The 26,742-nt window shown below is 34.0% G+C and overlaps 1 protein-coding gene across 1 annotated transcript in view; it reads left to right on the top strand.

Moving 5' to 3' along the window:
• The first annotated feature begins 563 nt into the window (after window positions 1–563).
• The window catches only part of LOC130894535 (uncharacterized), a 36,942-nt gene continuing 10,763 nt past the window's right edge, over window positions 564–26,742 (top strand). Inside the window, exons 1-2 of the mRNA XM_057801417.1 lie at window positions 564–709; window positions 821–4,476. Coding sequence (XP_057657400.1) covers window positions 564–709; window positions 821–4,476 — 3,802 coding nt within the window. The remainder of the gene's footprint in view (window positions 710–820; window positions 4,477–26,742) is intronic.

The following is a 26,742-nucleotide window of genomic DNA, read 5'->3' on the forward strand; positions in this document are numbered from 1 at the left end:
AAACAACACATCTACTTGGGTGCTGTAGTGAACGACAAACTCGACAGTCCACTTCATCCAACTAGTTCATTACAATCCCCCAAGATTGGTCCTTCGAGCCGGATCTAAACCAGTGCAACTCTAAACTAAACAAAATCTCATACACGTAAATCAAAGTGATCTCTCTCGCTAAGCAAAGTGAACTCTCTCGCTAAGCAAAGTGCAAGAAAGTGAAAAGAACAAGTCATCGAGTGTGCCATCAGAAACATACAACCGATCGAATCATCTATAAACTCACACCTGTAGGCAAGAAACCGCAGGTATCTCTCATCGCTGGATTGGAAAAGGTCAGTTTATTCCAATTTATTACTCATCAACATTTCGCTCAAGAAAACTTAAGAAAAAGACATTTATCTTTAAACTCTGTTGAAAAATTGCTTGCAATATTATTCAATTTTATATCTATATATTTAATTGTAAAAACACTGATTTATATAATATATAAAGCATTCCCAGCATCTGATTATATCCGATAAAAATATCATTAACTTTTTCGCTCTTAAACTTAAAATAAACAAACAACAATGGATTTAAAACATTTAATCAGCGAACGTGAATCTATTAAAGGTGAAATCACCAGAATAACTGAACAATTAGAATCAGAATTAAATAGTTTAGATGTCTTTGATCTGGAAATTCTACAAGAGGAAATTATCAAAAACTTTGAACAGTATAAAATCACACAAAATAAAATAGAAAGTTATACACCCAAAAAAAATGAAAAAGAAATTCCAGATCAAGAAGATAGGAACAAAGTAGAAATTTATTATCGTAAAACTAGGAGTCAATTAGCTAGAGCAATCAAAAAATTAACTATATCTGAAAGTAGTTGTAATGAGTCAGTTAGGGAAAACAGATTAGATTCAAACCACAACTCAGGTACTAGATTACCTGAAATAAAAATAAAAAAGTTTTCAGGAAATCACACTGAATGGGAAAGTTTTTACAACTTGTTCAAAACTAGTGTTCTCGAAAATCCGCAACTAAAATCAGATGCTGAGAAATTATATTATTTAAAAAGTTATTTAGAAAGTGATGCACTACATATTGTAGACGTTTTACAAGTGAACGATAGAAACTTGCAAGTAGCTATAAACTTGTTAAGAGAAACTTATGAAAACAAAACAAAAATTGTACATGTATATTTCTCCGAATTATTGAACATACCGCAGTTAAGTAAGCACAATCCTACCGAACTTTCAAAATTTGCTACTATCTGTAGGCGTAACTGGACACTCCTACAGAATCTTGAGCTTGATCACAAAGTTTTATTAGAGGCATTAATAACTTATCTTTATCAACAAAAATTAGATTATGGTTTCAAAAAAGAGTTTGAAAAATGCAGGAACAGGGATACCTTACCAACAGTAGATGAATTTTTACAATTTCTTAAAGAGGAAATTGAAATACTCGACAATGCCACTGGTAAAACTAGCCAATCGCAAACTTCGCAAAACTCATTTTCGCACAAGAGGTCACAAAGTAAAGTAGCGTTTCATTCGCAATCACAACCAAAGTTCAATAAAAACTCAAACAATCAATCATCTCATCTTAAGAATAATTCGATTAAACAAAATCAAAACATGAACGGATGCGTTATGTGTTCAGACACTGCACATAAAATTTATACCTGTGAAACATTCCTATCGTTGCCCATTACTAAGCGTAATGAATTTGCCAAAACCAAAACATTGTGTGTAAACTGCTTAGGCACTAGACACAGTGCTGAAACCTGTCTGTCACAGAAATCATGCTCCCATTGTCATAAAAGACATCATTCTCTTTTACATTTTCAAAACTCACGCAATGTAGAACAAAGGCATTCGTGCAATAACAATTTCAATCCACATAGTAACTCAGACAATTCTCGGTCGCTAAATTCGAATTTCCAACAAAACCCTCAAACTTTTAATTTGGAAAGTCCTATTCAAATTCAGGACAGGCCGTCCACATCTCAAAGCATCCAAGAAAATCAAGCACGTCCAAATTCGTCTAGTCTATCAGCTCTCTCGATAAAAAACAACTTAGTGTTGTTAGCAACTGCACAAGCAACAATTTATAATCGACAGAATCAACCTGTTAAGGTAAGAATTCTTCTGGATAATGGAAGTCAGAATTCCTTTATCAGCAAAGAACTTGTACAAAAACTCAACTACACCCCGTATAAGAAAATCTTAAACATTTCAGGTATATCTGAAACTAGTACTTTGTCTAACGAAATGTTGGACATAGTGCTACACTCAAATGTTGACCCCTCGAAGAACTTCGAAATCTCTTGTGCTGTACTCAAAAAAATTACCACGACTATTCCGCAAGTGAAAGTGAATGTAGATCACATAACAATTCCTTCGCGGATTGTGAACAAATTAGCTGACAAAACTTTTGCCACACCCGGTAAAATAGATCTGTTAATAGGAGCAGATGTTTATTATGAATTGTTAACTTATGGTCTCATCAAACTAGGTGACGGCCTACCTACTCTCTTTAATACCCATTTGGGTTACGTTATCTCGGGAAGACTGAACTCCCAACAAGAATCAAAAAACCCACACGCTATCTCGCATCATGTAGCCAGTGAAACCGAAGACCCTAACCCGGACACTGAATTACAAAACACTCTCTGCAAATTCTGGGAGATCGAAGAACTCCCAAACCTAAAATCTCTATCAACCGAAGATGAACTGACAGAATTCATCTTCAAAACCACAACTAAAATTCTCCCGAACGGACATTTCCAAGTGGATATTCCGTTAAAGTCCGTCACAGAACACAAAAAGTTAGGTGACTCCCTCGCAGTTGCCAAAAAGAGATTTTTCTCTTTAGAAAAACGCTTACAACAAAATCCCGACCTCTATTCGGAATATAAGAAATTTATTCATGAATACTTATCTCTAGGACATGCGAAATATGTACCACTATCGTCGCAAAATTCACGTTGCGAAAACAAATATTTTATCCCTCACTTGCCAGTTTATCGACAAGACCGAGTTACGACTAAGCTGCGAGTCGTATTTGATGCTTCTTGTAAAACCAACTCTGGTTATTCATTAAACGACATTTGTCTCAAAGGTTATCAAACTCAACCCAACCTATACGACATATTGTGTAGGTTCAGAACCTTCAAATACGCGTTGATAGTTGATTTGGAGAAAATGTTCAGACAAATTCGAATAAATCCCAAAGACCTATTCCTCCAAAATATTTTGTGGAGAGACTCAGCAAAAGAACCATTAAAATGCATTGAATTACAAACAATAACTTACGGTATGAATTGTAGTCCATTCCTCTCAACGAGAGTTCTGAATGAGATTGCAAGTACCAATAAACATCTCCCTCTAGCCTCCGACGCTGTTCTTACGCAGACGTATGTAGACGACATTTTAACAGGGTGTGATTCAACCGAATCCCTTGAAAAACTCTATTTGGAACTTAAATCAATGCTTGAACCAGCTGGTTTCCACTTGCACAAGTGGGGATCTAACTCTCAAACCTTTCTAAAAAAGATATCGCAGACTCGAATAACTGAATTTGACATAAATTTAGATCAATCTCCGTCTAAAGTCTTAGGCGTAAAATGGAATCCCATAAGTGATGAGTTCCAAATATCGGTACCCACTGAACTCGTCAGTGAGGACAATATCACCAAGAGAAATATCTTATCACACATTTCACAGTGCTACGATCCTCTGGGGTTTGTAAACCCCGCTATCGTTAAGGGAAAAATGCTAATGCAAAAAATCTGGAAATTAAAGTGCAACTGGGATGATAAGATCACCGACAAAGAAATAAATAGGAAATGGCAAGAATTTCTAAGCACCATCTGCCAAATCAAGGACTTAAAAATTCCTCGTCTTATCTTCAATAATAAAGAAATAAGCAAAATCGAACTTCACTCCTTTTCAGATGCGAGTACTGAAGCGTACGGCGGATGTGTCTACATTAGAACTATCTACACTGATAAAACAGTTTCATGTGTACTGATATCAGCAAAATCACGCGTCGCACCTCTGAAAACTATCACAATTCCCAGACTTGAACTCTGTGGAATGCTATTATCCGCGAACCTGACTCAAGGAGTCAAAAACACTTTGGAACCTAAAGTCGACATAAACTCAGTTAACTTATGGACGGACTCTCAAATTGCACTGTGTTGGTGCAAAAGCCACCCAAGTCGATGGTCGACATTCGTATCAAACAGAGTAGCGAAAATACAAGCGCTAACAACAAATTTCCAATGGCGGCACGTAGGATCAAGCGATAATCCCGCTGACCTGCTGTCGCGTGGAAAATTCACACCTGAAATCTACTCCATGTGGTTTAATGGACCCAAATTCCTCAATGAGTTCAGTTCAGGTTTCCCCCAATACGAGATTAATAAGAATCTCGTCAACGTACCTGAGGAAAGAAAGGTATCCCTGACAACCATTTCCGAACAATGTAACTTTTGGCAAAACACCTTTTCACGCTTCTCTTCATTTTCCAAATTACATCGCACAGTGGCGTACGTCCTACGATTTACACACAATTCGAGAAACAAAGAAAGTCAATTCAAAGGACCTCTGTCAGTCAGGGAACTAAATTCATCATTAAACTTCATTATCAAACAAGTTCAAAATCAGTCCTTTTCAACAGAAATAGCGGAACTTTCAAAGAATAAAAACTTATCAAATAAACAACTTATATCCTTAAAACCATTTCTAGATACATCCGGCTATCTCCGTGTCGGAGGTAGACTGGAAAACGCTGAAATATCCTTTGACCAAAAACACCCTATCTTCCCGCTATCGCGCTTTCTTTCTTAAATGAAGCAGAGACTTCATTTCCGGCGGGAGAATGTTGCGATTCAACATATGGTAAATACCATAATCGTTAAGACTTTCACAATTTTAGGAAATTTTAGACAATGACAAATGTCGAGTGTCCTTTGTACCTTTAAACCCCTAATAAATAACTCTCTCTCCGCAAGAGACCAATCGTTAAATTTCTAAAGTGTCACTAATAACTTTCTCTCAAATAAACACAAAAGCAATTACTATTGAAAACTTTTAAAAACCTTCATTATACTTTTACAAACTATTCCAAGTTCATCTGGTCAACCCTTATACAAACAAAAGAGAAATTTCAAAAAATCTGCTTGAAAAATATAGATTCTTTTTATTGCTTCACGGCAATTAACACAAAATATTACCACGATATTGGGATATTTTTAACCCCCATTTTAGCCCATATAAATAAAATTTAACATTCATGCAAGAGACAGTAAGAGAGCAGAAAGTAACACAGTACAGAACAGTGAGAAAAAAGAATCCACAGTAAACAGAAACTAAACATACAGTGCGCGTTAAAACTAACGAACTATATCTAAATCAACTTAACGATTCTCTCTCACTTATCAAATCATAAAAAATCTTAACCTTACAAACGGGCAAAATTACGATTTACCTGAATAATCAAAATATCTCTCGCGTTACGACGCAACATAAAACGTGCAATTTTCTGTTACTTCGTTCAAGTATACCCGGAGAAATATACATATAAACTTCGCTATCTTTTGTAATCAACTATATATCACTGTGGACATTCTTGTTGATTTATCTTGTTGCTTATTTTGTACATCGATTTACGTGTAATATTGTCGTATTTAAGTGTTTTTATTAAACGTTACTTAAAATTACGACTGGTCCTTCATTCCGCAACCTCGTCGAAGAAAACAACACATCTACTTGGGTGCTGTAGTGAACGACAAACTCGACAGTCCACTTCATCCAACTAGTTCATTACAATCCCCCAAGAATCAGTATCAATGGAATTAAACTTATTAACCTCTCATTTTGCTCTTTTTGCCGATATGCCTTTCCCTTCCCTGGGGTACGTGTTGTACAACTCAATTGGAGCGAATCTTCAATCGTTCAGTCGCATCATATATTTTATCGACATAGCTGCTGTTCTGCTTTCGAGGAAGACATTAAAAATAAAGAAGCAAGAAGCAACATTGCAACTTTTTAGTGAAACGTTAATGGCTCTAAGCAATTGAATCGATCGATTTGTGACAAAACACAAACTAATTAGTTGGTGAAACTGATTGGTTGCTTGTAGTATCACTATGAAAGTCGCCTGGCTAAACTGTAAGGTTTACTTAAGTACTAGGTAGGTGTGATCTACATTTTCTTCTTATTCCATTCACCAGCAACCTCTCGCATCATCTGTGCTGCTTATAACATGGAGATGGCGTCTTACATGACCGTTTACAGTCAGAAGACCAATCACCATCCATATATACCTTAACTTGTCATACAGCTGTGTTGAGGTTAGGTAAAGAAAGCTCCTAGAGGATTCAGGATGATTTAAAACCATGTCTCGTTTGTAAGTGAGTCGATCGAAAGGATGTTTCCGTATCTAGCATTGGTAGTAGAATCATGGAAGTATTTGTTGCTGAATTGTCTTGATTTTAAAACAGTTAAAAAACCTAATTTCCAATCTGCAAAATCAAGACAATGTAGGACAAAAACGTATAAAAGGATATGAGGAACGAGAATCTAAAAAAAATATCATAAGCAAGTAAAGAGTCAATGATCAAACCTCGTATTTTAAAATTAATTGAAACGGTTAGTTAATTACTTATTAAATAATTTACATATTCAGGCGCTTGAGTGACGTAAACGTAAAGGTGTAATTTTTCATTATGTTGTAGAAGGATAATGATCTATGGAACATTTTAATTGATAAAAAAATACAAAGAATTCAGATAAGAGAATGTGGTAATGGTTTACAAATAACCCAAGCAATATTTTTAGTAACAACCTTGCCATGGTATGAAATGGACAAAAAATAACACTTTAACGAAATGGTTAATAGAAAATGAGAGAAATATGTGGCTGGATAAATAAGAAAAAATATAAAAAGATTTTTAGAATCCATTGAAGATTAAAAATTAAAAGGAGAAGCTACAAATCGGGAATGGAAGTTTCAGAGATATCCAGTCTCTAATGATTGTTGTCTAGCAATTCCTTTGAACAGCATTAGGATCGGAAACTATGATCGGTTGAACTGAAGACGAATCCTTGGATCCATTAGCTTTCCCAAAAATGAAGAAGTGATCAATTTCGTTAAAAAATGAGCTTTCCGAGAGCTTAAATGTACAGTAACATTCTAACAGATGAACTAAACTGCAAAGACATCAAACAGATTATAACTATAACAATATTTCTCGATAAAAAAGCTTCTTGCAAAAATGGGGTTTTCGGTAAAGCAAAAACATAAATCACAGAATATTTTTGGAGAAGAATAAAGTAATATTTGGCTATTAGATCGCATATAAAAAGAAGTGCCATAGTGGAAACGATTTTCATATGCTTCTTTTTTAAACATGGTATGGTGGTACATCAGGAGTTCGTTCTACTTACACATACTATACATCAAGTATTCTATCGCGAGGTATTTGATATACTTCGATAGAGAACGTCCAGACATTGCAAACTATTGGGTACTGCAGGACAACAATGTACTCCCACAAGTGCTATTTTCGTACAATGATTTTCTATGACTTTCGATGTGGATTAAGCCAAGAGGCCGAATGAAGAACTATCTCGAGATACCGTGTTTTGCCGGTTTTCAATCGTAGTCGCACTTCACTACAGGATAAATTTCGAGAGGGTCGTTAAAAATTCGCTGTTATGTCAGAAAATTTTCATGCTGTGTGTAAAGTGATATTGCGAGATCGCCATGTGACATACCGTGAGATTGAGGCGTTAGTTCTACTTGCTTATATTCAATATGTATGAATATTTGGCTGTCAAAACGATTTTTTCGCGTTGGATACCTCATAATTTGATAACTGCTGAAAAAACAGCTCGTGTTGATTGGTGCATAGACATCGTTTCAATCGTTTCATCGAAATTAAACGGTAACTCTTCAGGACGAGCCAAATTCAATAAAAGTTGTTTGTGCATACCACACTTCAAAGCTAATTGTCGCCTATTTTTTCGGAATAACTAGATATGTCGTAATAGTTCCATTAAAGCAACATGGAACGGTCAATTTTGAATGGTATACTAATCATTCTCCACTACAATGCGAGCTCTCACACATCAGTTCAAATAAAAACGTTTTTGAACAGTCAAAACATCGAATTGATGGATTATCCGCCGTAAAATCCTTTTTTGGAACCCAGTTATTTCTTTTATTCCCGCAAATCAAAAATAAATTGCGAGGTAAACGTTTTCCTACACCTGAAGAATGATGCGTTCAAATCGTATGTTTTGGAAGTATCTCAATCGGAATGTAAAAAATACTTCGACAATTGGTTGTATTGATCTTAACGGAGAATATTTTCAAAAAAAATAGAGCCACCTCCAATTCTGAATATTTGTTTTTATTTGTCTATCTCAAAATTTAAAAGCAACCCTCGTGCAATGCGTTGAGAATGACACAGTTTTTCGCTTTCTGAAAGATTCCAATGCTACCACAACCATTCTATTCGCAGGATCTATCGTCCTACTACTTCTATATCTACCTTATAAAAAATTTCGTAAAACGAAGTCATTTTGAATCAATTGAGAACATTCAAATCACTCTGAGCTGGGTGCTGTCGTACTTTCCATCCAAAGAATTGCTACGTCTCTAAAAATCGCTGGAACTCAATGTATTAGTATGAAAAGGAATTACTTTTGAGGAAGTCATCACCGAATAACTTTATATTAAATAATTTTTTCACGTGGAAGCGTGTTAAAAATATTTTTAACACAGTTTTGTGAAAATTTGGAAGTTAAAATGCATTTTGAAACTCAATATCATTCCAAATTCGGCTATTTTATTGCCAAATAAGGCCCTTATACAAAAAAAATTTGTATCGAAAGTGATTTGTTAGTCACAAAATAAAACATTACTTTTTTTACTCACATTTTACTATTTACAGCATCATTTAGTGACTATACCTCGTACTGTATTGTTTTATTATGTTGTGAATCTATATAAAAACAGGATTAAATCTGATGCGTAATCAGAACAGGATGAGAACTAAATAAAATCTGTAAAGCGAGAGAGAATGGAGCCGAAAGGATTTTATGAGGGGTCTAAAGAGAAAGGAGTAAGGAGTTGTCAACTTTTAACTAACTTCCCAATACTACCGTTTATGTGCAAGTCAAATACAAGTTTAAATTAGCTTTTCGAATAAATTAGCGAGTTTTGTGCGGCCTATCTCGCCAATTATCTCGCGACGCCTCTTTTGTAATTATTGTTATTCAAAATTATGGAATTTTAGATGTTTTATTATGCTGATTTCACGGCTCAAAGCTTCGGGTTGCGGACCTACAGTACTTCTCTTCGGTTATGCCTTTAATAACTTGTACGGTTCTTAATTGCCTTAATTCCGTAATCGTTATTCAAATTTTCAGTGGAAAAACTTGACGCCTTCTAACGAAACTCACTTTCGTAACTCATCACTCACTTTTACAAAAGAGTAAATAGTGATTGTTGATGAAATTGCGGAACGGAATTGAGAGACTAAATGAGCGAACAACTAAACTTGCATAAATGAAGGACGTCTATCACGGCATCCACAATCGACTAATTAATGCATTTGTTACAAATATTTAATAGACGTGAAAGAAGTAAATTTTGAAAATATTTTCAGTACGGAATGCCACGATTATAATTTTAGTTTGCTATACAATACGGTGTGGAAAAGCGAAATGGAATAAATTCTTTGGGAAAAACGCTTGGACACATCTTATTTTAAACGCTACCTCTGTATATTACTTATTTCAAGAAACTTATACGAGGTCTGACTATTAAATAACGAGACTGCGCGTTGGGTATCTAGATATCTTGTTTATGCACGTCCCAAAACACGTTTCCGTCACTATTATAATATTTCTGTAGCAGCGCTTTGAAACGAACGTGTTTTTTCTCGTAAAATTATAAAAAGCTCCGACTGAGCTCTATAAATTGTTGCAAGAGACCTATGGGGACAAGTCTCTATCTCGTGCGCATGTTTTTGAATATTGTAAGCCCTTTAGCGATTCCCAAGAGAGCACTGAAGATGACCAGCGCCCAGGTCGCCCTGAGACTGTTTCAACTCCGGAAACAGTGACCAAAATCAACCAAATTGAGCGTGAAGATTATCGAATGAGCATCCGGATGATTGCTGTAACCGCCGGATAGAAAAATTTTACCCGAGGAATTATACATAACAAAAGTCTGTGCGAAGTTGATGCCAAAACATCTGACTCCTGACCAAAAGCTCTTGCCTCAACGGGTCTGCTCAGATTTCCTTGAAAGGTTAAAAAGGTTAGAAAAAGATCTGCTTTGAAAAGGACTCGATTTGAGTCGATGGAAGCGGTAAATCAAAAAACGGTTCCTAAAGCCCTCACCAAAGAACACTTCCAGCACTGCTTCGATTAACGGAAAAAACGTAAGGAAAGGTGTGTGGTGATTGAAGGTGACTATATTGAGGGGGAGCGTTCGAATGTAGAATAATTTTTATAATAAAACCTTTTTTCGTAACCCATTCAGCTCTTTATATTGGGAAAGTAAGCAAACACCTTTCCCAGACTTCTTTTAAACTGATATTAAGTAATAAAAAATACAAGAAAGTTTTGTTTATTTTCATCGTGATGAAAACTGTGAATGCAATGGTCACTTATGTTCTCTTTGACTCGATTTCCTTCTGGTTCCTCAACTATATCCCTGTTTTCAAGTTTCCTCTTTAAACAGATTTTGAATTTTCTTCTCTACGAAATTTGGTGGTCTATGAACGTGAATACGTACGTCTTTGAACGACCTGAATGTTTTTTCATCTGTGAACAGAATTCGTTCCTGAAAGTCCGGATCGTGTTAAACCTAATCAAGTGCAAACACAACTCTGAATTCCTAGCAAACGCACAGTTTTTCAAATCCGATGCTCTAATTCGTAGGACGGGATCCTGGAAAGTTTGTTGCATAGGCAGTACCAGTAGCAGATTCAAAGATTCAAAAAATTAATCAATGAAAAATCATCGTCGGTCATTTGAAATGTTTCTTCGCCCAGAAGCAATATTTCGTCTTGTTTCCATTCCTTCTTTACTCTGGCTACAGGACTAGCTTCAAGACCTAGATGAGTTGCTAGTCTTCTGATAGACCATCAATCTTCTAATTTGGTAATAATGGCATCTTTCTCAATTTCAGTTTAATGACGAGACATTAAGTACACTTCAACTTCAACTGAACTCAAATTAATTATTGAATTATCTGTCACTGACAATGACAGTGACATTAGGTAGTAACTGTGATTATCAAATAAATGATTTATTTAACAAAAATTTACAAAATAATCATTATAAAAATGATTGGGATCACACGGACAAAATTGGTTAGGTTGCTCGTTTATTTTACAAAAAAAAGTAGCTGCCAATGCAGTAAGTGCTTATACAAAATTGGATTTTATGCTTCAGCTTTCAGAAAATCCACATAATTTTGATCTAAAAGTAGCCCCACTATTCAACGTTTAAACACACATCAAGACCTAGATGAGTTGCTAGTCTTCTGATAGACCAGCTATCTTCCAATTTGGTAATCATGGCAGCTTTCTGAATTTCAGTTAAATGACGACTTTCACTTTAACTGAACTCAAATTAATTATTGAATTATCTGTCACTGACAATGACAGTGACATTAGGTAGGAACTCTGATTGATATATGGACAAAAAGCTTTTTCAGTGAACAAAAGTGTACTTATAATTAAATAAATGATTCATTTAACAAAAATTCACACAATAATCATTCTAAAAATGATTGTGATCAGACGGACAAAATTGAAAGTTGATCCCTTATTTTACAAAAAAAGTAGCTGCCAATGCAGTAAGTGCTTAAACGAAATTGGATATAATGCTTCAGTTTCCAGAAAATCCACATAACTCTGATCTAAAAGTAGCGCCACTATTGACCATACTATTAAAACACATCAATTTGTTGAACATCTATTATTATAATTATTCTTAAGCACTTAAGCAGCGTCAAACCAAAATTTTATTTTTCATTTGTAAGGGTATTTTGAATAAAATATGACTTCTTAAAAAAATTTTCATCTATCATCTAAATATATCTTCAGCTTCTTATTTCTCATACCCTTTTTTATGTTTTTTCCTAAATTGTTTTGATTTTAGGTCTCTTCTGATTGACATTGACATTGACATCAAAATATTTTGACCTAAAAATGTCGAAACCTCAATTTTTGACCTAAACTAATTTTCATTCAGAAGACACCTAAAATATTCACTTTGGACGTCCTTAGATATAATGTTTAATCCTTAGGATGTGGATAATTCGGGCGTCGCTGTAATCAGACCACCACCTCTTTCTCCTCTAATTTACCCTCTCTTTCAACTTTTCGTCCTCCTCCCTACCGGCCATTAATACTCCCGATATTGAATGATGTATCATTGCGCTATAAAAAAGCAGGAAATGTGATATGGGAACGGCGTGCATACACTACACAAACTAAATTACTGGATTTTTCGAAATGAAAAATAACAAATAGCCCGGCTTACTCCCTCCACGGCTGATATGACGGCCATAATTCATAAGCGCCCGGCGACCGCGTTCTATACACATTTCGCCGATGGACATTTATTTTCATTTTTATTATCAGGAGATTAAAATTGTTGCAGTACATGGAGTCATTTGAATATTCGGGAGGATTTGCCGTCCGGGGAGTCTTTTTTTTTATCTACGGATATCTCCAGGTGAGAGAAACGTCTCCTACCGCAGACAGTTACTCACTATACGGTTTTCAATTTATTACTAAAAATGTATAACGATAAGCTCGCTGTTATCATTTAGATACGCGAATGTTTTTCGTGTGTAGTTTCATAAAACGCTTGAATCCAAAAACTTAGCCCACCCTACATTTCGGTATACAAAAACAATCTAAAAAATACAGTTTTTTGGACGAGGTTTTTAGGTCGACCTGCAGACGAGTTCTGGAAGTCTTCGAGGTCAAACAGTTTCCAATCGTGTTAAGTATATTGGAGATTAAAATTATTGCAGTACATGGAGTCATTTAAATAATCGGGGGGATTTGCCGTCCAAGGAGTCTTTGAAGAATGGAGTAGGAAGAAGAAGAGGAAAAAGTAATTCTTAAGGTTTCGGGTGAAGTAGAGATTGTGTTCGACGAAGAAGCCTTATTTCTTAGATCATTCACAATAGACCACGTTCCTTTCACAACATTACGAGAATTATCATTATAAATATCCTTGGTGGTTTTTATGGTCTCATGATAAATTTTTCTATTTCTGTTTTACGTAATTTTGGAAGAGAATTTCGCTTTCAAAAACTGATATTTTTGTAACGTAAACGTGAATGGTTTAAACACTAAAAATCCTGTGCGTATGTGGTAAGTTTCCCAAAATTTCTCGGCTTTTGCGGAAAGCCGAACACCATTCATATAATTGAGTCTTGGAGAAGTACTCATCCCCTAATTGCTCAAGTAATTTTTAATAAATGCTTGTCGATCTTGCATTATCTTTGAGCAAAAAACGAAAAATAATGCGTTAAACAACATATACTGGTACATCTTTCTCGTTCATTGCTATAAATACACTAATTGTGCGTTCACATTGGCGACGGTCAAGAGGTGAGCGTGGAGCGATGCCGCTTTTGCGATGTCATCGCGCGCGTTGTCCTGTTAAGCGTCGTTTTGGTTATTTTCCAGATTTCGACCAAAAAGACGTAATGAATTTGGTATCCAAACGATTATTACTTATAGAAAGTACATGACTGCGAAGGCTAATTTTAAAGAAAAGCAAAAAAATACAAGGCGTTCATGATCTTAATAGAAATAGACTTGCTTACATTTGCTTACGTTTGATTACATTCTGGGAAAAATCAAGCATCGACTTCGGCTGGCCTGGTTTGAATTTCCGATATTAATAACTCACGATTAATAATCTCATCTTGCGACGTCATTTTATTAAAACTAGAACGTATAGATTGGTCGTACTTCGACTCCATACTGAATAAAAATATAAACATGAGCGCACCACAAAGGCGATGCCGCTCAAAAAAACGAACAAGGTCGAAGCTCGAGCAGCGCGATGCGTTGAGCTTGAGAGAAGAGAAGTTACGTCGTCCCGGCTGTTTTCTACGCTTTGTAACATACCAGTCTAACATCTAGTGCAGCCACCGGTACTATACTTAATTTTTTAGAAATTCCGGTTTATCTTTGAACCACCCTCGTAGCTGAAACTTAGTAGATAAGAATAATCTAATTATATTTTTGAATATAGCTAAAATTTCTTCGGCAACAGATTTACTATAAATTAGTGAGTATAATTTTTCTAATTACCATATAAATTTGAACATAATTGTTTGTTGTGAAGCTTGAACGGGCATTAAATATATTTTTTCATTAATATAATTTGCTGTCAATCACAAATCCTCATATTGTTCGAGAGAAGAAACGGAGGAAAAGCAGCGTATAGTAGAAATGACTCACGCAAAAGTAAATTATACATTGAAAAGGCTTTAATATAATGAATTCATTCATATGCATGAAGCGGAGTAGAATGCTGGAGCAATATTTGGCGGTATAATGAAATGAATTTATGCAGAGCTGTAATGCTTGAATATTTAGCATAGTGTACCCCTTCATCCTACAGGAACACAACGAACGTAGCGAGAACCGTGTAACCGCTATGTACGTATATATACAAGTTACACGGCAGCTTCGCCGACGACGATGATCGGCACGAGGTGGAGGCGATACCGGTGACCGATTGGTTGTTTGTCAATTATGCGACACTTATTGTAATACATACGAATTCTCAGGACAGAATTTTGTTTATCGAATCTTCTTGGAACATGTGAAGTTTTATATGACTTTATCAAAATTATTATTTGTTGTTTTTATGTTCGCTTTTAAGAAAAATAAACATCAAAGGTCTAAAACATTGATACTTCATATAAAATAAAAAGTGCTTTGTACTAATTTGACGTCGTCTACATAGGGCAGACATCTCAGTATTTAGAAAATAGTCTAAAAGGTCATCAACACGATAAAAAATAATAAAACTGCATTAACGAACCATGAAATATCCAAAAAACAAAAACAAATATTGAATTATAAACATTCAAAAATTCTTGGGTGCTTTGCCAAAATATGATAAAAAAATAGTTAATAACAATTTTTTTTGAATGGAGTACTAATAATTGCAATTGTTTCTGTATGGTCACTAAAAATAATCAAAATTCACAATACTTTTCTGAGCAAAATTGGGAGACCACTCAAAAACAACCAACCTTTTCATCTTATCTAAACCAAATCTAGTAGAATATAATCGCGCAGAATATTTTCACTTTATCACATTATCAAATCAAGTATTTTTGAAAAGAGAAAACAATTTAAACTAGAGGAACGACTACGCATTGGGGCGTTTCGACCCTACCGCCAATAGCCGTCATCAGGAAAGAAAATTATTCATCTCAAGGCGTTGGTGTGCATTTAATGCATTAGTTAGAAAAAGCAGACTCGCCGGAATGCCAATAAAGGCTATATTAAAATGTAATCCAGTGTAGGAAGTGGTTGAAATAAGCAACCTTAAATGAGTTCCACTCACACACAGGATGTGTAGTTATTTAGTACGGTAAAATTTATTCTATTCAAAACAAAAATGTATTTTACATAATACAAGTAAACAACAATGTATGATTTTGTTTTTTCTATATCGTCGCATAAGTTCTTATACCGAATAAGTTAAAAATGACAACTTTTCAATAGAGCAAAAAACTGTACCATCACTGTCATACACACGACTCATTCTCCGATGGATCTCTGCAGTGCAATTGCCTTCAGCTTGTAGAAAACGAATCACATTTCGCAATTCACACTTGGCGGGTGCATCAATATTGACGGACATGTTTATGTGGCTGTAGCACAACGCCGACTGACGCCTAAATGTCAACAATGGAGGAGGGTGTAGTGCGAGAGCTTTCTCATAAGGTCAATGGAAAAAAATTAAATCAAAAGTAGGGATTTACTTGAAGGAAATGCCTGATGACGTCCATACATGACTGAAAAACATAATGGTCGTGACTTGCCGACAGAGTTTTACCATACATTTCGAATATTAGTATATTGGTAAAACCAAAAGTTGCTTTCTCAATTAATTTAACGACATCCATTTGGATATTACAACATAAAAAACTTCTTCAAATATTTTTTGTTAGGAGTACCAAATAAAGATTAAAAAATATATTGATACCAACCCATTTCAAAACTCAGCTAATATATGACGAAAGAAAAGTTACATTGAAATATACATTTACATGCGCAAAGCTTTGCGTCTTGATTGAGTGAAGCTCATGCTTCAAATTAGGCTCTGTTCTATACAGGGTGTCCCACGACGAATTAAAACTATCTGTATATGGTAAAATACATATAGTAAAATCATGAAAATTTCTACGTTTGGGTTGTCGAAGACGACCTTTTTAATTAAAATATTTTAAAAGATGGCCGACATCTGGTTCTACCGGAAGTCGACTATAACTTTGTTATTTTGAATAGAACACCCTGTATATTAATACATTATTGAAATCTATGTGAAATTTTAGTAAGCTTTTGTCTGAAAACTACTTTCGAAAAATATATTCTTTTTTAGTTATTAATTTTTTTGTGAAAAATTTGACCGTTGCAGACCCTTATAAATTATTTTTTTACGAGGATATCCTTAAAGATATGAAAATGGTTTCTGTTCGGTTGCTTCTAGAAAGTTCAGATGTATTTGAAGCTATGTTGAAAATTTTATCATTTTCTACGGGGTGTGTATGAAAAGTGTTCAAAGTTTAACTCCATCAATATCAAATTTCTCCATTTTATTAAATAGAACCACCCGGTTTTTTCTATTTTAATGCATTCAGGGGTAAAAAATAAGGCAAATTCATGTATACTTTCCTATACCTAACCTTACCGTTATCCTGATATCAAATGTTTTCTGTAAATTTTTAGAGATGCAGGTGTAGTCTAAATTTTATTTCGACCCGTTGATACAAGCACTAAAAAATAAAGTTATTTTTGTTTATCTTGTCAAGGTTTGTAAAAAAAATCAAATCAAATACTAATCCTATTCCAACTATTAGTCGTTTCCGAGATATTTGAGGTTTTAAATTATTATTGAAGTTTTTTAACAAGTTTTTATTTTTTATGTATACTTTTAGTAGGCTTTGTAATAAATGACACTTATTTAACTGTCATTAGTCAATTGTTAATACTTTCGATTCCTCAATTTATTAACGAATAAATTAAATTTAGTCCACACCTGCATCTCTAAAAATTTACACCCTGTATTTCATGCCATCTGTTGTTATTTCTGTTCCCTCTTATCTTATTTTTTTCTTTATGAACCCAATTTTGTTGTGATTTATTTTCATGTAGTCAAAAAAACAATAATTAATTTAGTGGCCCAGAAAACTGTGTAAATAAAATTGATACTAAATATATAATATATAAAAGATATATATCAAGCGTCAAAAGTATATTTTTGTGGAAAAAATATTCATTTTATGTAAAGTGAGTGATAATTTTTTCTTCAGCTACAGGGCACACTTCCAGCCCTACTTGTAACACCATATCTTATCAAACACATTTTTAATAAAGTTATGTTTGATCTTTTATGCATAATTATGAAACGAATAAATTAATTTTATCATTTTTTAAATCAACAATGTAAATCCGCAAAGTTCCTGTACTAAATCAACAGTGGAAACGGAGGCAAAAGTGAAGTAGAGGCATTGGATTACGTATACACTGGTTGGCTGGTCACTCCCTTGCATTATCTTATGATAATTGCGGGGCCTATAAACTTCAATTAATGGCCGCAAATATACATAAAGCAGATCAAAGTTTCTCTGGTTGAGTTATTGGGCCGGTAAAGCAGTTTGCAATTAAGCCCACGGACGAGACTGATCTACGACGACGTCTATCGGCATTTCTTAGCTTTCTTGATTCATGTGCAAAAAGATCAACTTTGTTGGGTTCTTTAGTTTAACCAAGATATCCAAATGAGGATTTCATGTTCGGTTTTAAAATAATTATATGAATTTAAATGGTTTCTCAAAATGGAACAAACTGAATGAAAATAATAAATTACGAAAATTTAGTTGCAGTTACGCGATTTGAACATATATAATAAATATAGATATTAATAATCATTTAATTTTTCTGATTCTAAAAGAGTTTAAGAAATTGTAGTAAAAACGGTGGACGTCTTCCAATACGTGACTGACGTCGGTAACAATATTCATATGAATCAAATCAAAATGTCTGTCAACTCGGTACAAGTAATCATTACTAATATTCTAAAAGTCGGTGTTTTAAAACTCGATAGTTGGAAGAAATTTTTTGTATTTTATTTATATGATTATCATCCTGCCAAAAACTTAATTTGTTTCCTTTGACATATATCCATATTTCTTCTACAAATATAAGTTGAAAATACACCATCACCATAACATTTGGCTAGCAATATTTGAGTTCTTCTGGATGGTCCCAGAAGGACCTGACCTGACCTAAAGATGGCGATAGTTGCTTGAAACATAACACTGTATTAGAAAGTATACAATTTATACAGCATATGTTTCAAGTTTGAAGACGCCACGAACCTTGGTATTGGCTTGGAAGTCATCAATAATGAACGTTTTCGGAGAATTTGTAAGCATGGAAAAAATTTGTCATCATTATTTGTCATTCTTTTTACGACTACTACTGTCAATTTAAAAAAAAACTATAACGTATATCTTGTAGTTGCTCATGTGAAAAAGACAATCGATCTTATTAGGTATTATAACCTCACAAAAGTTTACAAGTTCAGTTCAAAAATTTGCTGAAAACAACTAAATGAAGAGGGCTCACTTCAAATTCAATTGTCAGTACAGTCAGTTGTTTAAGTTATGTCAATTATATCAATGTCTCTTTTTACGACTACTACTGTCAATTTAAAAAAAACCTCATGTGAAAAAGATAATCGATCTTATGTTGCTATGTTTGATTTCTATTGATAGAAAATATGAATATGAGTTCGTAGATTGAGTCACATGATGGAAGACCTCCACCGTTTCTACTATAATCCTCGAGCATTCTACAGGGTGTTTAAAAAAATTATTTCGTCTCTAGGATATATAGAAAGCTTAATAGAAAACTGAAAAATAATTGGGGTTTGCCCAGTAAAAAATTATACACTTTTTTTACGATTTTACCACAACTACTGGCAATAATGTATTGAAATTTTATACGAATATGTTTTGGAAGCTGATACATCCAATGAATTTGTTTTTATGTCTGACTCTCATAGAGGGCGCTAGTTAGACTTAAACTTAAACATCATTCAATTTTACACCAAAAAGGTATTCTTAATAAAACTACCGTTTTCGGAATATTTTTATTTGAAAATTATGAGATAATAACCGATGCTAGTATAACGTATTGCTAAAGTTATTAATTATTATTATTACTGAGACCCAATAGATAAAACAGGTAAATTTTAAAAAATAGGGACTAAAGGTTTTCTTTTCTTGTAAAGTTTCACAAAAATGTTTTTCAAAGTTAAATAAGTATAGGTAATGAGCTATTGGAGGCCTTGGTATGAAACAAACAACAATTATTTGATCATTTATTGCGGTTCTGGGACTCAAACTGTTGTTTGTTTCATACTAAGGCCTCCAATAACTCAGTGCCCATATTTTGGAAAACAAGATCTTATACTTATTAGACTGGATCTTTGTAAACGTTACAAGAAACTAAAGCTCTCAGTCCCAATTTTTTAAAAGTATCCATGAGGTCTCATTCACGCGAGAAAAAATTTTCAATTCACATAATGATTATTAATTAATAATAACAATTAATAACTTTATCAATACTTTATACAACCATCGAATATTACTTCATAATTTTCAAATAAAAATATTCCGAAAACGGTATCGAGTATCGAGTTTTATCAAAAGTATCTTTTTGGTGTCAAATTGACAAATTTATGTTCATTACTACTTGATACGAACCGTATAACTAGCGCCCTCTCGGAGTCAGACACAAAAACAAACTTATTGAATGTATCAGCTTCCAAAACACATTCGTATAAAAGTTCAATACAACGTTGCCAGTAGTTGCGGCAAGATCGTAAAAAATGTGAACCCCAAATATTTTTCAGTTTTTTATCTATCCTAGAGACGGGATAACATTTTTTTGAAACACCCTGTAAGTAAAAAAGAGGTTCGTTGTGTTGTTTGACAATATAATAGGGGTGAGAAATATTTTAGGCTTGGTCCTGCTAAAGAAAAAAATTCTTCAGCAGTGCTGGTATCGTGGTGATTCTAGGGTTTGTTAGATCCGTTAACTGCTTACCGAGTAGTACATTTTTCGACTTACTGAATAACTTTTGTAGTTATAATAGACTCCAGTTTCCATTTTAAGTAAGTGTGGATACATTTGAGTTTCTTTTATAGTCTATTGTCGACCATTTGGCTGATTTATAAAGTTTATTAAATTACACGAAAACCGCAGAAAACCTGCAACACCGACGATCGACGAGAGAGAGTTCTTAGGGAGATTTTCAAAGGCGAGCATCCGCAAGCCGAAAATGTTCTATCAAAAATTAAACAACATTTAAAAATATCAAAAAATATTAATGAACAAAAGTGTCTCTACTGTAGTCCCTATCTGACGTATAGTAATTGTCTTAAGTGAAAAAAAGACTTCTGAGGCAGTACCGCTAATCGGAAACAATTTTTGTGTCAGACGCAAACAAAAATAAATTATTATGTGATAAATGTGTTTCTACACATAGGTACACATTACTAATAATACGCCTCATGAATTATTTTCATTATGGTACAATTTAAATGCAAATCGTCTTATGTTAATTCTGGAAGAGCTGCTCTTCGAACATTCATTTTAAAGTAGCATATAATTAAATTTTATAATTTTTTTTTTTCGCTGCCGAATACGTTTAAGTGGGCCCTTCGTTTTGCACACTCTATCATAGGCGGCGAAATATTGTCAAAACTAAAGGGCAGGATATAGACTTGGTTTTGATTGATTTTTTTTATTTAGAACGAGTTTTAAGTACGATCTTATTACCAGGTGCATCAAAACCACCCCTTGGTTTTCATTAAAGTATGTTTTTCAATAACTACAAAATACGAGAGGACCAGGTTGATAAATTTATGTTTGCAATATCGTTAAACATTTAAAAGTTGATTATTGTACATTTAGGAATTCATGTAAATAAACAAGGAATTGTTTATTACTAGTCATATGTATAAAAATATAAATATAAGTATATACTTATTGACCGTGACCGTAAATTGTTATTTAATGTGTAATTATAAAATTCAGTGATTTAGTCTTTCATTGTCCACCCTGTATTCCCGATTGGGGTCTTCAACGTAACCATATACCGTATACACGAGTTGAATAGTGAATTTTATCTGCGACTATAACTATGGAAACTAAGAATTTATACAGAGGAAAAACTTTTACTGAGAAAAATTTAGTTTTTACTAATCACCAATGTATCGCTCAGCCACAGTAATTGATCGCCAATGGCGTTTCAGTTAAACTATAGATTTTAATAATTCTTAATTATAGTATAAGATAGAAATAGATTCATTAGGTATTTTCTAAATCTGGAATTTTTATGGAGTGTAACTATTGTCGCCAGATATTTCGCATCAGGATCCTCGTTTATGAAATTATTAAATTGTTTTAACGTAAAGTTATTTGACTTTTTATTCACATGTTTGTATGATTGATATTTGAAAAAAGCATGTTATTTTGAATAATTTCCTTTTCAGTGACGTAGAAAGTTCATAGAGACGATGCCTCATATTTAGTACTAAGTTTGCTAAAATTCAGCAAAAGTACTTTTATTTGTAACCCAAATACAACAGATAAAAAATATAACTTTGACAGCGTTAAATACTTATATCAAATAAGATTAAACTATGATAGAACGTGAAAATTATACACTGCAAAAAATCTATACAGCAATAAAACTCTAGGTGTCAAAAAAAATTCAGAAAGTAGTGAATATTTTTGAAATTCTGAAACGGAAAAACTGGTTCGCTAAAAGAAACAATTGTATAAGAGATGTTTGAGCCCGAAGAATAAAAAGCGTCTCAAAATATGAAAACAAGAAAAGAAAAAACAAGAGACCAAGAAATAGAATCTGATCGAAGATTGACCTGAACATAGTCATCGAACACAGACAGATCTGCAGGTGCAAGTGAATTAATAAAAAATTAAACACATAAACTCTCCGGATCCTCCACTTGTATATTCACAAAATACATAAATAATTAATATATACTCGAAGACTAGAAAACAGCTTAAACCTTCACAAAGGCCATACAGAATAGTTCACAGTCAACAAAGGCTTAAATCAAGTCTGGTATTTCCGATGCAAAGAGATAGGGATCCAAATCGACGATGTTTATACATCTTTCAGTTTGAAGATGATCCCTAGTAGATAATTTTGACAAAGAAGGAACAAATGTTGCAGAAAAAAAAATGTTGAATAAACAGGGTAAGAACAATAACAACAGCTCTAAAAGAAATACTATAGAATACTGAAACACCTAAAATTGAGAATCTACAATGCACGTACAAAGATGGAAAGATGAAGTGGATACCGCAGAAGAGTAGAAGGAGAGGAAGAACCAAAATAATCATGGATGCATGGAATGCACGAAATCACTGTGGTGTACGATAAATCTCCAGGCAACAAATTGTGCATAATATAAGGTAGTGGAGGTAAATATGGCCCAGCGGGTAATATGGCCCAAAATCGATAGCACATAAAGTAAAGTATTTATTCGCAGTCTGACATCTGCGTATATACCCCTCCACACACCATTGTATAGGCAACCTTTAGACGCCTCGTGTTTGCGTGTTGTAACTAGTTAGGTTATATCTGTCGCGCTAAGCACATACTGGTATAAGTTTTCCGCTAATTTCTTAAGCACGTTTTTCTGTAAGAATCAACGAGAACGCCGTACCCAATTAAGTGTCGGTAGTGAAGTAACTTTACACAGAATATTTATTAAGTGATGAAACTCTAAGTGTTGTTTATAGCCATTATGTTGTCTGTATGTACTTTCGGTTAATATGGCCCGATAATATGATGGGTTATAGGGCCAGGGGCCCAGGGCCACCTTCCCACAAAGAAGCCTGAACAAGAGTAGGTTCAACATAATATTTTTCCGTGTTTGGCCCAAGTGTATGACTCCGGAAAATATTGTGAGCGGATTTAGAGCTACTGGATTGTTCCCTCTAAATCCTGACGCCACATTCGCACCTTCTTTAGTAACACAAAGACCCTTGCCCCATGAAATAAATGAAAGTCTTCCGAGTTCAGACGATGAAATTGTTCCACTGGCGACTTTAATTAGAAGAAGCACACCAATTCCTCAACAATCTTCTCCAACTAAGACAATGAATACGTCTTTTCATGAAATAGGGTTAGGCGAATGGCGTTAAATTATAAAGTGAAGCAAGTAACGAAAAGCCTTTTCACGGAGGGACATGGCCAAGCAGCTATCCAACTTCGAAACTTTCAGTTCCGTCAACTTCCAAACAACGAGGTTCTATCCCACAGTGCACGTGTAATCAAGCTACACAGGAGTCATGGTTATGTGCAGCCTGTTAAACTAAAGACCAACTAGATATGCGAATGTGTTCAAAATGTTTTATTTGGTATCATGAGGAATGCGTTGGTCTTGAGTCTAATGAAGAGTTCCAATGCTGTTGAATGTTTCCTTTTTATATTTTACTTTTTTATGAATTAGAATTAGGAATATTTTATAAACTCATCTTAATTAACTTAAAACGACGTCAATGTTCTTTAAATTTGAATATTTTTACTGTGGGCCATATAATCGGACAAGATGAGTAATATGGCCCAAGTGTAATACAATAAAGTATTGCATATAACTCTACTGTGAATCATTTTTTACTAAGCTAAATTATATATATAGATTATCTACATACTGACATATTATATTAATAAAAATTATCCGACCAAGCACCATAGTTTTAATAAAAAAAAACAAATATACTAAGGTGGGCCATATTTGCCTCCACTACCTTATATTATAAAAAATCATTTTTTAGTTATACTTGAAATGTCTTCATGATGAATTCAAAAGTTAATTTTAGTCGTTCTGCAAAGCGAGTGGATCTCACGTGATATTTTTATACCCAAAAACAATGAGCAAAGAACTAATAAATAAAAACATGAATTGTATTAGCTACAAGCTTTTATTTGCTTAAAATCACAAGATAATCGCAGTAAATATGGTTATAGTTGCATTTTCAACCCTTGAAAACATAAAAATCTACGGAGATTTTTAATATACGAGTTTATTATAAAAAATCAGTCGTTCCAATTTCAAAAGCCAAAAAAATGGTTGATATGAAACATCTAGATACTGTGTTTTATATTTCTCACTCTGTATACTTTTGTATCATTTAAGCGATTTTTATATTTGACGAGAGTGATTCCTCTAATAATTTGAAGATACTTCCGCCACTGCTTTGCTAGCTTAATGAATGGTATAGATGGTTTTCGTTCGTTTGCTAGTGTTGTAGACGAAAAAGGGGTCCAGCCCTTTCGCAAAGTCTAATTAAAAATTTGAACCTCGTCATGTTATCAATTTTGAATTAATCGATTCAGCAAATTACAGCGACCTAATACAATATGAGTCGGAAATTTAGAATAAATACAATACTATTTTTTTTCCTCCATATATTGTGAACAACGCGTTTTGAAGGACACAAAGATATCGATTGCTTTTGACAATGGGTTTAAGTCAACTCACCACCCATGGCTGGTGATAATTTATGCCAAATAATACGGGTCCTTATTTATTTAAAAAACTTGAAAGACGCTCTATATTCATTAAGTTTCAACTACAAATACTTTCAGTTTTTTATACAGAATTATTCACATCATGTACATTTATGCTTAAGTTTGGTTATTTGAAACCAAGCCCAGATTGGACAGGCTGGCGATCGCGAGGAACACCCGGCCCGAGGGGGCTCTTCCATAACTTACAAACATAAAGTTTTTCTTCCAAATGTTGTTGATAAAAAATTCTTTATCAGTGAAGACGGTGTAAATGCAGCTAAATTTTGAAATTTTATTTCAGTTTCTGAAGTAATATCTAATAGAAGTTTTAACACCAAATCTCGATTCACAACTAGACAACTGACGAGCCTTTTGATATACGAACTCTGGCTATTAAATAACGAGACTGGTTATGACAAAGGGTTTTATTATTCGAATGCTCCCCTTCAATATACACCCCTCGAAACATACACCTTTCCATACGCTTTTTCCATTGAACGAAGCAGTGCTGGAAGTTTTCTTTGGTGAGTGCCTTTAGGATTTCTGCAGTTTTTTGCTTTGCCGCTTCCATCGACTCATCGACCATCGAGTCCTTTTCAAAGCAAATCTTTTTCTAACCTTTCAAGGAAATCTGAGAGCCATTGACGCAAGAGCTTTTGGTCAGGAGTCAGATTTTTTGACACCAGCTTCGTACAGTCTTTTGTCATGTGTAATTCCTCATGTAAAATTTTTCGAATCGTTTCTATATCGGCGTTTACAGCCTCGGTAATCATCCCGATGCTCATTCGACGATCTTCACGCTCAATTTGGTTGATTTTGGTTACTGTTTCCAGAGTTGAAACAGTCACAGGGCGACCATCTTCGTTGCTCTCTTGGCACCCACTAAAGCGCTTACACCACTCAAAAACACCCGCACGAGATTGAGAATTGACCTCATAAATTTTCTAGAAGGCAGACGTGGTTTCCATTGATCTATTTGAGGTTATGGACGAGCGCAAACGAGCTTGGGATTTATTTAGTTTGCCTATAGTTAGTTAAGAAAATCTGTAAATACCTGGAGTGGAGACTGGGAGTATCCGCCACTCATTTTAATTTGGCATAGTGATAATTATAATGAGGTTTTGAATAATTCTTGAAAGATATTTTGTTTTTTGAGTTCAAGTTCAAGGTTTAAAGATATTTCATGGCTTTTTGATCTCTTAAGGTCCATCTCTATCTCTAAAATTAAAGTAATTTGAACATCGCTAGCGATCAAGTATTAATTAGTATTTCAAATAGAATATTTGAGCATTTTTGCTAGGATAATCATATTTATATTCTACAGATTTACATAACTTTTTGTCCTCTTTAACACTATCTTTATCCCTAACCTCTAAAAGGAAATTAATTTAAATATGCTAGCAATCAATATCAACTATTAATTGGTATTTAATTCAGAATTTTCAATAGAGTGTCAATTCAACTCAAATATTCGAACAGTTTTGGTGTGATAATCCTATTTATATTCTACAGATTTACATGGCTTTTTGTTCTCTTTAGCTCTATCTCTATCTTCAAAAAGGAAGTAATTTAAACATCGCTAGTGATCAGTACCAAGTATTAGTTAGTATTCAATTTAGATTTTCCAAAAGAGTTTCATTTCAAAACATATATTCGAACAGTTTTGGTGTGATAATCCTATTTATATTCTACAGATTTACATGGGTTTTTGTTCTCTTTAGCTCTATCTCTTTCTCCTAAATGGAAGTAATTTAAACATCGCTAGTGATCAGTACCAAGTATTAGTTAGTATTCAATTTAGATTTTCCAGAAGAGTGTCGTCTCAAAACAAATA

The sequence above is a fragment of the Diorhabda carinulata genome, chromosome 5 (assembly GCF_026250575.1).
Source record: "Diorhabda carinulata isolate Delta chromosome 5, icDioCari1.1, whole genome shotgun sequence".
NCBI classification, from domain to species: domain Eukaryota; kingdom Metazoa; phylum Arthropoda; class Insecta; order Coleoptera; family Chrysomelidae; genus Diorhabda; species Diorhabda carinulata.